Here is a 15,000-nt window from a genome sequence, read left to right on the forward strand (position 1 = left end):
TTTGGCATTGAGCTCATAGTTAGTGCTGCACTTTACTGACAGCTGTTTCCACTATTCTGTCCCCTCTCATTGTATATAAATACGGAGGACAAAAAATTGGAAACACCTCTCAGTATAATGTAGTCCAGTAGCAGACCTCTGCAAACTACAACCTCAGTAATAAACACAGAGTTAAATTTAAACATTCTCCATAATGTTTTTTTTTTTCCTCTTGTCATATTAGCTCCTGCCTCGACCTTTGACCTGTGCATCCAAGGTTAATTTGTAAGTCTTTTTCTGTCGGGGGCAAAGAAAAGGCGCAGATATGTTGAAACAGGGCAGAATAAACAGACTGACCAACTAAAGGTTGAATTTTGCTTTTGCAGCATAAGACACTTGAGTCAACAATACAGCATACAGATGTGAAAAGGCAATTTCGGTAAAACATCATCCAGAGCAACGACAAACGCTTGATATTTAAGGTTTTTTTTCTGAATATCCATCCAGTAAACAAGTACAAAATAATCCTCAAAAGCACATATTTCCTGCATGCAAAACACTTAGACACAGCAACCACATCTGACCCCCTGCTGCTTTACTTTATTTATTTATTTATTTATTTATTTATGAAGAGGTTATTTTGGAATTTAACATTTCTGTTCAATGGATGTTTTTTTTTTTTTTATTTTCATTGGAGAAAACAATGCAAGAAATGGGGGGAAAAAAAAGAGACATTTGCACCACATGCTCAATTTTTTTCTAAATGATTAATCAGAAAATACAAGGCATTCTGTAAATTACCAACTGTTCTGTTATTCATCGGAATGAAACGGGAAAAATGCACTTTGTTCTAACTGGTATGCAAATGAGCACATTGTGCACAGAATATGAGCTAATTTGAATAATCATGTTCTAACAAAATAAATGTCAAAATATGAAACAGTGGTTGGGTTCATATTCGGTGTAAAATGAACCCTGAACGGAGAAAATGATCTTCACCTGTAGTGGCCCTTCCCCCAGCGCCCACACACACACACACGCTTCCACACACACACACCTACAGCTCCCTCTGATTGGTCATTAGTAAATGTAAATAAGATTCATATTAGAAGAGAGGAGAGTGTCGTCAAACTAAGACAGAACAAGATATAATAAGGTTATAGCGTGTGTGTGTGTGTGTGTGTGAGGCCCGCTTGCATGTGCAAATTTTTCAACGAGATAAGCTCAGTAACATACAAAAAGGAGGTTGTCTGTGTGTGTGTGTGTGTGTGTGGAAGCGAGTGGTTGTGTGTGTGTGCACATGCACGTATATGCATGTGTGTGTGTGTGTGTTTAAGGGAGCCTATCTCTTCGTGCACGTGTGTGTGTGTTGGTGTGTGTGCGTGTTGGACGTGCTTGCACTGGGCTCGTTTTTACATAAAGCAAAGCAACACACAACGAAGTGGATCTGTGTGTCTCTATCTGTGTGTGTGTGTGTGTGTGTGTGTGTGTGTGTGTGTGTGTGTGTGTGTGTGTGTGTGTGTGTGTGTGTGTGTGCATGCGCGCTCTGCCTTTTCTCCACCATAATTAATACCCGTAGGATTCTCATTATTCCATGTTTAGACCAGTGTCGAGGCTGTGATCCGCTCTAACAAGCCGCTGCAGAGAGAAGGAACGTGTCAGCAGCCGAGACGCCTGCAGGCAGGAGCTGCAGGGTCGCTGGTTCAAATCCTCCCCGCAACAAATCACCATCTTCACAAGGCTCACCTTCAGTGCTACAAATCCTGTTTTTCTTTAAACTAGGTAAAAAAAAAAAATCTGCCAGTGGGATGAGATAATCCCACTTGTTTCCAGTGCAGCTTCACTTGTTTCAAGGTTGTTGTTTTTTTTTTTTTTTTTTTAAATCTGGGAACAAGAATAAACGTGTAGAAACAAGCCAGAATGAGGCAGATCAGCCCAGTGGGATCAAGACAATGACACCTGATTCAAGAAAATTCCTAAATCAAGTAGATTAGCATTGGAAACACGTGGGATTATCTCATCCCACAGCCAGATTGTAATTTGCAGTGAAAACAGGAGGATGAAGATGAAGGATGAAGGATGTCATTAAAAAAAAAACAGGAGGTATTCTCTGTCACCATCCGCGGTTACATGGACAATATTTCATCAACCTGATTGAAATCATTCTGATCAGAGATTCCAGCTGAACTGTTTCCATGGAGACTGAATACAGTGATCTGATAAGATGTGCGATTACATGCAGAATCAAACTTTTTTTGACCTGCGCAAAGTGGCTCCACCTGCTGGGAAGTGTCTAATCAGCTGGAAATATGAATATGATATCAATGTAATCCAGGCTAAATCATGTTGGCCAGTGGTGGCGCCCCCTTCAGGTCGTCCATCAGACTGTAAAAATGAAACCTGGCCTGATGTTCCCACCATGTGGAGCAAACAGAGCAGAAAGAATAAATTTATTCCAACCAGAGAAAAACCAGCAGATTTTGGAAGAGTTTACATGATCATTAGGCGCAAACATTTTCTTATTAAACGGATTATCAGATTATCAAATGCCCTGATTGAAAATTCCTTCAGATCAGGCCGGACTCTTCTGATTGAGCCGGTTACATGAGGCATTTTTACTCTGATCAGGCTGTTATTCAGATTATTAGTGGAATATTACGGTCCATGTAAACACAGCTGGTGTTGCCCAGAAATATGTATTGAAACATATATTCAGGTGTCATCCGCCAACAGGATAATCTCAATGGGATTCAAGGAAAAGTCTGTCCTGAAGTACTTGGGCCTTGTTAAAGAACAGATGTCGGTGATGTTCCTCTCAGCTCCGTCTCCGCTACGTCAGTGGTCATGGTTTTGGTGTCGGTCCTTCACGATCTAAGAACGAGGTCTTCTTTCTACCGTCATTTTGCACTGACGTTCAACAGCCATACAGGGAGAAACAGCACATAGACCAGAATGCAATGCAGCCGCCTCAGTTTATCCCATTTATTCCACTCCATTTTCCGTAAGTTGTGTAAAGATAAAGCTGGCAGCCACAGAGCCAAACCCTAATTCTCAACACAATTTGCCCAGGTGTAGTGCATGTCAGCGATGTCGGGCAGGTCCATTATTAACGCTGAGGGTGAGGTTGCAGGTTAAACGTCTGTGTGTGTGTGTGTGTGTGTGTGTGTGTGTGAACGTGAAGGCGGGCGGTGCTGACGGACATGAACGCCGCTCACTCGACTTTTTCCTCGTGCCAAATAAAAGCTTACAAAGCTCGGCGGGTGTTATTTGAGCCGAGCTGCACTTTGTCTTTAACCTTTTCCTCGCGCGGTGAAAGCTGCTGCTGAGCGTGCACGCCGTCGCTCACACACACAAACACACACACACACACCGTCAGCATGTCCAAGGTAGGATTTGGATTACAGTGTTTACACGGCTCGGGTTCTCCAGTATAGCAGTTTTGATTGTTTACCAGTCAGTCCGCAGGTAGTTTTCTTTGTAAATACATAGATAACTATATGTAGCTACGCAGTGAGCCGACCTGCACAAAATCTGCATTTTAATAAGTGAATTGGTGTCATCTTCATTGTTAAAATCCATTAGGGTAAAAAAAAAAAAATCTGTTTCCAATGTTAATCAACTTGTTTCCATAATTTTCTTTAATCAAGTGTCATTTTCTTGATCCCACTGGGCTGATCTGCCTCATTCTGCCTGGTTTCAACTGGTTTCAAAGTGATTAAATTTCTATATTGCGTTAATCAGGAGGTAATTTGTGGCTTAATCACGTTTAATCACATATTGAAAGTGTATTGCATGACTTTCTTCTTTTTTTTTTTGTTATGTTCTATTAAAATGGAGCCGCTGTTGATGGAGGAAAAATTTCATCCCTGGCTGACAATAAACTCTTCATTAATCAATCAGTCTTACCTTTTCACTGTTGACTGATGGGCAGCCAATCTATTGAAATCCACTTAGCGACGGCATCGCTCACTTTTGTTGTGTTGACAGATTTTCCAGTACCGTTTTACAATAACGCTGCCCTTATGTAGAGTTTATTTATAAGGTTTACGTCGATGCAGACACCAAAGATGGTGAAAGGACAAGATAAAGATAAACAACTGGCAAAATGTTTTAAATGGTTATTTAGGTCATCAACAAGACACCAGGGATGCACCCAAATCCAAAGTTATATGCTGTAAATAACGACTGATGGCTTTCTGGTAAACCGGTTACCCCTCTGAGTATTTTTAATAATACACATAATATCTTTGTAATCTGGGTTTACTTGTGAAGGCTGACACTGCCTTGGCTGCCTTCAACAACAAGCAGAATAAACCCAGATATCATATAATAAAACACTGAGCGACACCAAAAGAATAGACAATAACAGTCACAGTGCCCAAACCCGAATGCATATACAAATCTGAATTATTTTACCAAAAAAAACAAATACAAATACAAATACAAACATTGGTGCCTCCAGACAAAGTACCAGACAAACTTGAGAAACAATTTTTATTATAATATTTTTCAGGAGGGTTAAATTGGTCGGCTCAAACTGACCCAATTGAGAAAAAAAGTTAGAAAATTTGAAGCTAGCAGGAGGGTTAAAGTTCAATACAGTGTTCATTTGTGTTCATTTTTTTAGCTTTACATAGCATTATGGTAGTCAAATTAATCATGTGTTAACTTGTTATCTTTAGACAGACCTTGTTTCAACATATTTATTCTTGTTCCCAGAAAAGTAAAAAGTCAAACAAGTGGGATTATCTCATCCCACTGGCAGATTTTCAACGCTGAATATGAGAGTAAGGGTTGTTAAAATGTAGATTATTGCAAGGTAAAATCAGGTGTAATCTGATTAAGGCGTCGACATCCAACAAAAGAAAACACAGAGCTGAGATGTGCCTGTGTTACATTTATAAAACAAAGACACACTGGAAAAAGTCAAATCTTACCAAGATTATTTGTCTTATTTCAAGTCAAAATGTCTTATTTCTAGTCAAAATATCTCATTACACTTAAAATAAGACATGATCACCTCAGAAGTAACTTGTTTTTAGACAATTTTCACCTGTTTCAAGTGAAAATTCACTTGAAACAAGTTAAAATTAGCTTGAAACAAGAAACAAGCAAATTTTTGCTTGTTCACTTGTGTCACAAGTAAAAATTTGCTTGTTCCATTGGCAAAATATGTTTCTTGTTTCTAGCAAATTTTAACTTGTTTCAAGTAAATTTTCACTTGAAACAGGTGAAAATTGTCTAAAGACAATGTTAAATATATTAATATTAACGTTATTTCTGAGCTGATCATGTCTTATTTTAAGTGTAATGAGATATTTTGACTAGAAATAAGACATTTTGACTTGAAATAAGACAAATACTTAGATTTTGACTTTTTGCAGTGCAGATAAAGGTGTTTACACGTGTGTGTGTGTGTGTGTGTGTGTGTGTGTGTGTGTGTGTGTGTGTGTAATTGGAGTGCTGACTTCACCTGGGCTGAAGCTGAATCATTAGTGAGTGTGTAAAGGCTCGTGTGGCTCAGCGAGGCACCCGGTGACCTGCTGGGTCGCGTTCACCGCTGCCCGCCCTCCGCCGCCGCCGCCGCCGCCGCCGCCGCCGCCGCCGCCGCCGCCGCTCAGTACGTCCAAAATAAAAGCCTGCAGCATCCAGAGAGCCGGCTAACGAGCTGATCCTGAGCACGGCAGACGCCCAGCGAGCCTGCTAATCGCTTCATACGCAGCCATTAGCAGGTTTATGGCAGCCGGTCGTGTAATATCTGCTGAATAAAACATAAACGTAAGAAAATGTCATTAAATGTCCCTTTATGTGCGTTAACATGCAGTAAAGACTGTTAATGTGATGTCATAACCTTAGAAAATGTGTTTACTAATCATTTAATATCTCGCATTAACACAGAATAATCGTCAAGTGTTGTTTACCTTCTGAATTTAAAATGTGTTACTGTGTGTGTGTGTGTGTGTGTGTGTGTGCGTGTGTGATCTTGATGTGTCAAGATGTGATTCACTTTCCCGCGACCTTTCCCGCGACCTTTTTGCTGACTGTCCCCGGAGGCACACACACACACACACACACCCATACACACACACACACACGTATACACACACACACACACACACACACACACACACACACACACAGGTTGAATATACTATGGATCCTGCAAGCTAATATAATAACCCTGACCTAGTTACACATACTGTGTGTGTGTGTGTGTGTGTGTGTGTGTGTGTGTGTGTGTGTGTGTGTGCGTGTGTGTGTGTCTACCTTCCCCTCGCTTCTTATTTCCTTTCCTAACACGTCTTTATCATTCTCACATCAAAACCTTGACCTCCTTAGTATTTGTTGCTTGCAGTCTGCGTGTGTGTGTGAGTGCACAAGTGTGTGTGTGTGCGTGTGTGTGTGTGTGTGTGTGTGTGTGTGTGTGTGTGTGTGTGTGTGGTATAAGCAGGTCAAATCAGTCAAAAAAGAATAAAGTCAGAGGCAAAACCTACCTACAGCCCTCCACAACCCTTCATACGCTCATGAATTATGAATTACATGAGTGTTTTTACACACACACACACACACACACACACACACACACACACACACGCTCACAGAGTATAGTAAATAATAGAAGCAGTGTGACAGTAATGGTAATGGTGTGTCTTCATAGCCAGTCTGGCTGTCTTCCTCTGTCATGGTCTCTCGCTCTGCTGATGTGTATGAATGTGTGTGTGTGTGTGTGAGTGTGTGTGTATAACCGGTTTTCCCCCCAAACTACCCAGTTCTTCCAGGGGCTGTCTGTGTTGCCACGGCGACCTGAAGACCCGTGGCGATCCTGGTAAACCAGTTCACGGCAGCTGTTTTACACGTCGAGCATCAGGATACTTCACCTGATGGAAGCCGCTTGTTGACAGATCAGTGTGTGTGTGTGTGTGTGTGTGTGTGTGTGAGAGAGAGAGAGAGAGAGAGAGAGAGTGATGAGGAGAAATGCAGAGGAGGACATGAAACTAAGAGCGTCCGTCTCCACACTAAAATCATCTGAGGGTTTGATAGTTATGCTCCACAAACAGGCCCTGCGTTCCAAATCTCATACTTCTACTTTTTACTTTTAGTATGTACTGCAGCTGCCCTTACAAAGTATGTAGTGTAGTATGCACACTACATACATCGTCCCTGACCTCCGACCCTCTCGCTCACTTCCGCCGCCGTCCGTAGCGCCACATTTGAATGTTGTTGTCAAAATGCCGGTGCTGTTTCATACTGCGCTGTCGTCTGTCATGTTTCTGATCTTCTGTCTTCCTGTCTTTTCTGCTGTCACTGAGCGAGTTTTGTGTGATGTGTGTCGTGTTGTCTTCCGTATGTGGGCGTGGCTTGTACACGCAGCTCAGTCAGTGCGACGTAACGTCCGCTGAGCAAAGGATTGTGGGTCAGAATGGCCAGAGCAGCATGCTGACATGCAGACTGCGAAATCTGACCGACTGTAGTAGAACATCCTGGTACTCTTGGCATACTGCATCTGACATACTATGTATTGGGACATACTCGTTCTTTTTTTCTTGGCATACTAAATAGTACAGTGATGGAAAAAAAGTTTTTGGACACCCTTAAAATTTTACACAATCTCAAATATCATCATGAAATATTTGTGGAAAAATCTTTTTTGTGTTTCAAAAGGTGTGGCTGCATTAGACAGATACAAACAAATTTTTTGTTTATTGCTTACAAGAAAAACTAACCAAACTAAATTGTTGACAGTTTAATCTTTATCTTCCTGCGTTAGGTTCCTTGTTTTAGCCATTTTTGTGTCTGAAGATCTTTCAGATGTGCTGCTTTATATAGACACCAAGCTTGGCAACAAAAAAATGTGTCTTTTAATAAAAAGAACGACCTTCATCACTGGTACCAAAATGACCCAATACTCCAAATTTCTGATGTATTTTTATGGAACCAATCAATTTGAAGTGTTTAATGGCTTTTTTAGGATTTGTTTAGTATTTTGGCTGTGAGTGTACTAAAAGAAATTGCACTTGAAGACCTAAGAGTGATTCTTAATGCAATATTTCACAAATGCATGGGGTGTCCCAAAACTTTTTTCCACCGCTGTATGGTAGTATGGGTACTGGAACGCAGGGAGGGACTTCTTGGGGGCTAAATCAAAGGTCACAGGAGGCTCATTCTGACCCTGGATCTTCCCCCTGCAGTCGAAACACAGACAGCTCCTCCAAAGGTTCCTGGGGAAAGTTCCTGCGGTCGAATATCTCGGCCGGACCCGACACACGATGAGCCACCGGGGGAGTGACGGGTGTGTGTGTGCACTCATATCAGCACCAAACCAAACTGACTGGACCAAAACGTCGGCGACACTCCTGCAGCGATGTCTCAGACGGCAAACAGCACACCAGTGAAAACAAAAAAAAGAAAGAAAGAAAGGAAGAAAGAAAAAAATCCCCCCAGGTTGACTTGCACCAGTCGAACAGGATGACGTGCTTTTAGTGTGCAGTCCCAGGTCACAAACAAACAAACAAACAAACAAACAACAACACTTCTCATGGGGTAGAAGTGGTGTTTCTCCGTCTCTCAATTCAATTCAATTCAGTTCAATCCAGTTAGCTTTATTGGCATGACTGTATTATTTACAATATTGCCAAAGCATTTTTGGGCAGACAGGTAACAAAACAGTGATGATATACATAAAATAATACAAGTAATAATAAGTAATTAATAAGTAAATGAGTAAATAAAATGGATTTCATTATGACAATATTCATATTATCTAATTCTCTCTCTCTCTCTCTCTCTCTCTCTCTCTCTCTCTCTCTCTCTCTCTCTCTCTCTCTCTCTCTCTCCCTCTCTCTCTCTCCAGGAGTGGGTTTACACTCCCGGCCAGCAGATCCGGCAGCAGCAGCTCTGTCTGTCCCTGTCCACCACCTTCCCCGCCTCGCAGGTGCTGCTGCTGCCCTGCAACATGGCCGACGGCAAGCAGGTACGCACACACACACACACACACACACACACACACACATGCAGAGTTCAGGCAGGCAGGTGGTGTGTAGCTGGAGGCAAGTCACCGCTACATATCGCAGCGGTGATAAATTAATCCAAACCTTAATTAATCTGAAGGTAAATTTGTCTAAAGATGAGCACACACACACACACACACACACACACAGGTGGACGCCCGCGGTTTTTTACAGAATTTGTGGACAGGCAGTGTGAAAAATGTCTCATACACACACACACACACACACACACACACACACACACACACACACACACACACACACTTGTCATTACCTGACCGCTGGGCACCTTGACGGCGTCCCAGAAGCCCCTGCAGCAGAGAACAACCTGACATCCAATAAATCACCTGAGAGAGAGAGAGAGAGGGAGAGAGAGAGAGAGAGGGAGAGAGAGAGAGAGAGAGAGAGTGGGCGAGAGACAGAGAGAGGTAATTAGGTAGAGAGAGCAAGACGGGGAAAAGGAGAGCGAGAGGTAGCTCAGGATTAGCTCATCACACCTCGCCAACTGTTCACTCGGCATGGAAAAAACACGCTAACGTGTGTGTGTGTGTGTGTGTGTGTGTGTGTGTGTGTACATGCATGTGTGTGTGTGTGTGTGTGTGTGTGTTAATCCCAGTTGGATTCTTGATTCCTGAAACATCTCAAGTGGAAATGATCAGACATAAAAAGAGGCTGTGTGTGTTCACTCCTGTGTGTGTGTGTGTGTGTATGTGTGTATGTGTGTGTGTGTGTGTGTGACACATCAGTGTTTGTTCTTGTCATTATTTAATTATTTATTTTCAGTCTATGAGTCACTGCTGATTGGTCACAAAGATGAAGTGGCCAGAGAGACGGAAGAAAGGCAGAAAAAAAGGAAGGAAGGAAGGAAGGAGGGAAGGAAGGAAGGAAGGAAGGAGGGAAAGATCTGTATCCTGAGGGCACACTACACACTAAAGGTTCATTTATTTCATTTATAAAAAAAAAAAAAAAATCTTTCCATTTCAAACGTCACCATCGCTGCCCACATGTTTAACTTTGGCATGGATGTTGAGCAGTATATCCACCAGGGGGCAGCGCAGAGTCCAAAGCTTCTCACAACGAAAAGCGTCGTGACGGCTGAGGCGGTCGTGATCATGGACCTGACACTCACACACACACACACACACACACACACACACACACACACACAGAGGCAGAGGCTGAGGCGGTGCTGTAGACGGCGGTGGTTTGTGGAGGTCATTAAACGCATCACCACAGGAGGACAGGCGGTTCTTCTCTGCATCCGTGAGCTTCCTGGAAAAAAAAAAAAAACCTGCACAAACATGGACAGAGCGAACCCGATGCGTTCATTTCTGTGTTTCACGTTGAGCATAAACATCAAGGCAAGGCAGTTTTATTTCTGCAGCTCATTTCATCCACGGGGCAGCTCAACGTGCTTTACATAAAAACAAGAAAAGTGACAACAAACAACTGAACAGAAACAAACATTTAAAAGGAAATAAGAAAATCCATACAATAAAAAAAAAATTAAAAAAATTCAGAAGAAAATAACAATTAAAATCATTACAGTTAATAAATAGATTACAAAAGTGCAGAGAAATAGAAAGGCAGAAAGAAAGAAAAAAAAGACTAAAATGGAGCATAAAACAGGAGCACAGCAAAAAAATAATGAATTGTTTTAAAATGACAACAAATTAAAATACTAAAAAGCTTTGAAAGAGCTCAGCCATGAGCACATGAGAACTGTTTTCAGCCTGGATTTAAAAACATTCACACTTTGGGGCTGATTTCACTTGTAATGTGCCTTTAATCTGAGCAGCGTACACAGTCACCATCATGTTTTTCTGTTTGGGCAGTTTAGATCATCTCAGCGTCACTGACAGTGGAGATGATGTCACGTGACCAACCTCTGCTAGTTTATCAAACGTTAACTCATGTTTAACTCACCTTAACCAAGCTGTCAGGTGGCTAACTAAGCAGCTAACCGGCTTGGGGAGTCCTGACGGCGGCGGCCTCGGGTTCGAATCCCAGCCCAGGCCGCACCGTGTTATTCCGATAAGGGTCAATAGGCAAGGCAAGTTTATTTATAGAGCACAATTCAACACAAGGTAATTCAAAGTGCTTTACAGAAACATTAAAAGCAACAAGACACAATTAAAAACAAAAAAAAACAGTCAATAATTAAAGCTGCAAGCAGCGTTGGTCGGCCCTCGCACCGGTGCCGGTCCGCCACGATCCGTGATGATGTTTGTGTCATTGAAGTGCAGACAACTTATCCATTTTTCCCATTTGTAATAGTATTTTTCTGTGCTTTCAGTTGGAAAGAGTTTTGGGCTTTTATTTTGAAAGGCCCCGGATGTCCTAGTGTGTGAGTGACATGAGTACTGCGCTAATACATGAGCAGCTGTGTCATGATCAGCCCAAAATGCAGGCAGACAGAGAAATCCACATTCAATCCAATGGAGTAATCGATAAAAACCCACACCTGTTTGAGGTAACGCTGCTCGGACATCGTTTCAGTTACAGACGCAATTCGAAGTTTAAACGAGTCACAAGACTTGGCTCTATAAATCTTGTATTAACACCATTTTGCTATCTTTTACCATTTTTGAATTATGGCAGTTTAACTTTGACTGTTTTCTCTGCTCCCGCTGACGGTTTATAATGGGTGTGTATTGCGGAACTGTCCGTTGCCTAGAGTGAGTCACATGACCGGGCAGAGTGCAGAGGAGAGGACACCAGGGTCCAAAATGGTCGAAAAGTCTTCACAGCGGCCACAAACTTGTTCCAATTTAAAAATTAATTTCATATTTTTGTAGGAATTTTCGTCCTCTTTCGTGTGGCATAATTTTCGAAGCCGTGCGACGTTTACTTTAGACGCCAGGGGCCTAATTAGCGCCAAGTGTGCGCCTCTTCACGCCAAACTCCATGGGAAAAACGAAGCGAAAATGAAGTGAAAATTCACTTGAAACAAGTGAAAATTAGCTAGAAACAAGAAACAAATTTTGCCAATGAAACAAGCAAATTTTCACTTGTTTCAAGCAAATTTTCACTTGAAACAAGAGACAGTTGTCTAAAAACAAGTTACTTCTGAGGTGATCATGTCTTATTTTAAGTGTAATGAGATATTTTGACTAGTAATAAGACATTTTTGACTTGAAATAAGACAAATAATCTTGGTAAGATTTTGCGTTTTTGCAGTGTGTTTGGGAAGTAAAGTACAAGGCATTCCTCATTCTGAAAGCAAAGGTGAGGACTAATTTAGCTAACTCTATCTATCAGATTAATTTTAATTTACGTTAATTCATGAGTCAGTTTCAGGGAGGCTGTCGTCAGTGTGTAGCGTTACATGTGTATTTGGAGGGCTGCCATGGTTTGCTCTCCCTGGGGGCCGACTTGCCTTTGATGGCTCTGATCCACAGATTTCTCCTCTCTTGTTGTCTTTAAAGGACAGAATACGGTAAAAACACAACCCCGGCTTTTCTCCGCGGCGGTTTGCGCACGCGACTGCGCAACAACTGTCCGGCATTTTCAAGGAGTGTGTGTTTTCTGCCTTGTTGTAAGCCTGCCGGTGGCGGGCAGGTGTGCTGTTTTCCCTCCAAGGGGGCGTTCCATATGGACCGTGACGTCACATGAAAACTATCAATTGAAGTCTTTGCTCAGCTGAAGGCAGACTGCAGTCTCCTGGCTCTTGCTGCTGTTTGCCATATCGTTCTCCCCGCCTGCAGTAACCATAGCAACAAAGACGCCCCGGGATTCCTTGTGAATCGAACATGCGCAGACGCAACTGAATATTCCGGTTCGGGGCGTTTTCTCATTAAGGTGTTTACATGCCAGGGGTCTGATTCTGAATATCCTCCAACTGGAACGTGACCTTAATCTGGTTCAGTCTGTTTACATGACTTGTGCACATCCGGAATATTGAGGATATTCCGGATAATACATTTAAAAATACTATTATTAGTAAATATAAAGCAAAATTATGAACACTAGTGTATTTATGCACTGCCTTGGGACCCTCTGTATTTATAATATACACATATTTTGTTTTTGTGTCTTTCATTTACTTTATTTTATTATTTTAAGTGAGCTAATGAAAGCTTATTAATGTAAGAAGGAGAGGCAAAATAAGCTAAGGCTTCAGCAAGTACCTTTTCGGTCAGTGTTTATTTCTATATATCATATATTTGTTTTGATTTTCCACTGAAAGGAAATGAAATATTATTTACTGTTTAAAAATGTGTATAAGATATTGTTTGTTTATATGTGTATTTGATTTCTGCAAGTTGAAAATGGCCGAAATAAAAAATTCACTAGTCACTAATCAAAATACAGGAATATGGTGTGCATGTAAATGATTCATCCTCTGTGATCATTATTTAATCTCTCAAATCACATTTCACATGTGTGTTTATCAGCGTGTTGTGATTTCAGCTTTAATGCGGCAGAGATTAGATCGTAATTACAGAGCCAACAGAGCCTTTCTGGATCTGAGGGAGAGGGAGGGGAGAAAGACACAGAGAGAGAGAGAGAGAGGAGAGAGAGAGTGAGAAAGAGCGTGCACACCGCACACACACACACACACACACACACACACTCAGCTGAGACAGACAGGTGCTGTATAGCTGCAGGAGAATCATTCGCGTACTCTATATCATATGGTTGTTAAATTAACTGTGTTTAAAAGAAACACACACACACACACACACACACACACACACACACACACACACACACACACACACACAGTCTAATATGCATCAATAGCCCTGTATATTTGCATCTGTCTGTGTTCGTTTTGGGCGTGTGTGTGTGTGTGTGTGTGTGTGTGTGTGTGTGTGTGTGTGTGTGTTAGCTGAGCCTGTGAAGCACATTGCTGTCATTTATCTGGACCCAGTAGGCCTTTGTAAAACACACACACATACACACACACACACATACACAGCACTGTTGCATGTCCCTGTGGTGTGTGTGTGTGTGTGTGTGTGTGTGTGTGTGTGTGTGTGTGTACGTGTCAGAAGACAGGAAGTACAGAGATGATAGCTAATTAGAACCAAGATACACTGGAGAAACACAGCCGAGAGCTGAACGAGAGAGAGACACCGACTGCAAGGAGAGAGAGAGAGCGAGAGAGAGAGAGAGAGAGAGAGAGAGAATTAGCGAGAAAGAAGAAGTGCACAAGGAGGTCAAACTCAGAATGGAGACGAACAGAGAGCATGACGGAAAATGAAAAGAGCGAGTGTGGACAGCGGGCGAGAGACATTGAGAAAGACAGAAAAAAGAGAGAGAGACAAAGAGGGAGTGCAGGAGAGATGGAGACAGAGGGAAAGTGAGAGATCAAGAGGAACAATGGAAGAAGAACAGAAACAATACAGAGAGCAGAGAGAGAGAGAGAAGAGCCTCCAGCCCGTGGAGCTCTGCAGAGACGCTGCCTATGTTTAAACACATCTGATTTCTAAATAAAAGCACGCAGGGCCGTCGTGCACGCCAAACATTTAGGGGGCACAATTAGAGCGGGTGGCCTGGGGTCCAGAAAAAAAAGGAATGAGGTGATTTCTTTTAATTTGACAGATACACATCTATTCAAAGACACCAAGGCTGGAAGTTTTAAACATCATTTTAACCTCTTCAGACCCGAGCTCTTGTTTGATATGCACATGATTCTATTTCGGCTTATTGGGCCCTGATAAGTATAAAAACTAAGCGTCGTCTTTTTACATGGTGTAGTTTTAAGAGAAAAATCATGTCCAAATATGTGGACACTGGTTCTCAAGTTCCTTAAAACAGAATAAAATCAAAAGTCAAAAGGGTGCAAAAGTCTTTATTTCCACCCTGAACATTGCAGTTTTTGTCCTGACTGCTTCGTCTTGCATTAATAACACATACAAACATATTTTTGAACGTGTTTTGAATATCACAGTACAAAAAACAAAATGAAGTAACAACATGTTTGCCCCCTTTGGACAGTCACAGCTACAGTAAGGCATCATGTGCTTGTAACAAAATACAAAACAAGTAGTGGTAGGTAGTGTAT

At 41.9% G+C, this 15,000-nt stretch overlaps 1 protein-coding gene across 1 annotated transcript in view; it reads left to right on the forward strand.

Moving 5' to 3' along the window:
* The window catches only part of galnt14 (UDP-N-acetyl-alpha-D-galactosamine:polypeptide N-acetylgalactosaminyltransferase 14 (GalNAc-T14)), a 250,690-nt gene that overhangs the window by 228,557 nt on the left and 7,133 nt on the right, over positions 1–15,000 (forward strand). Inside the window, exon 15 of the mRNA XM_030047809.1 lies at positions 8,831–8,950. Within this exon, the coding sequence (XP_029903669.1) occupies positions 8,831–8,950 (120 nt within the window). The remainder of the gene's footprint in view (positions 1–8,830; positions 8,951–15,000) is intronic.

Source organism: Myripristis murdjan, chromosome 24 (genome assembly GCF_902150065.1).
Source record: "Myripristis murdjan chromosome 24, fMyrMur1.1, whole genome shotgun sequence".
NCBI lineage: Eukaryota > Metazoa > Chordata > Actinopteri > Holocentriformes > Holocentridae > Myripristis > Myripristis murdjan.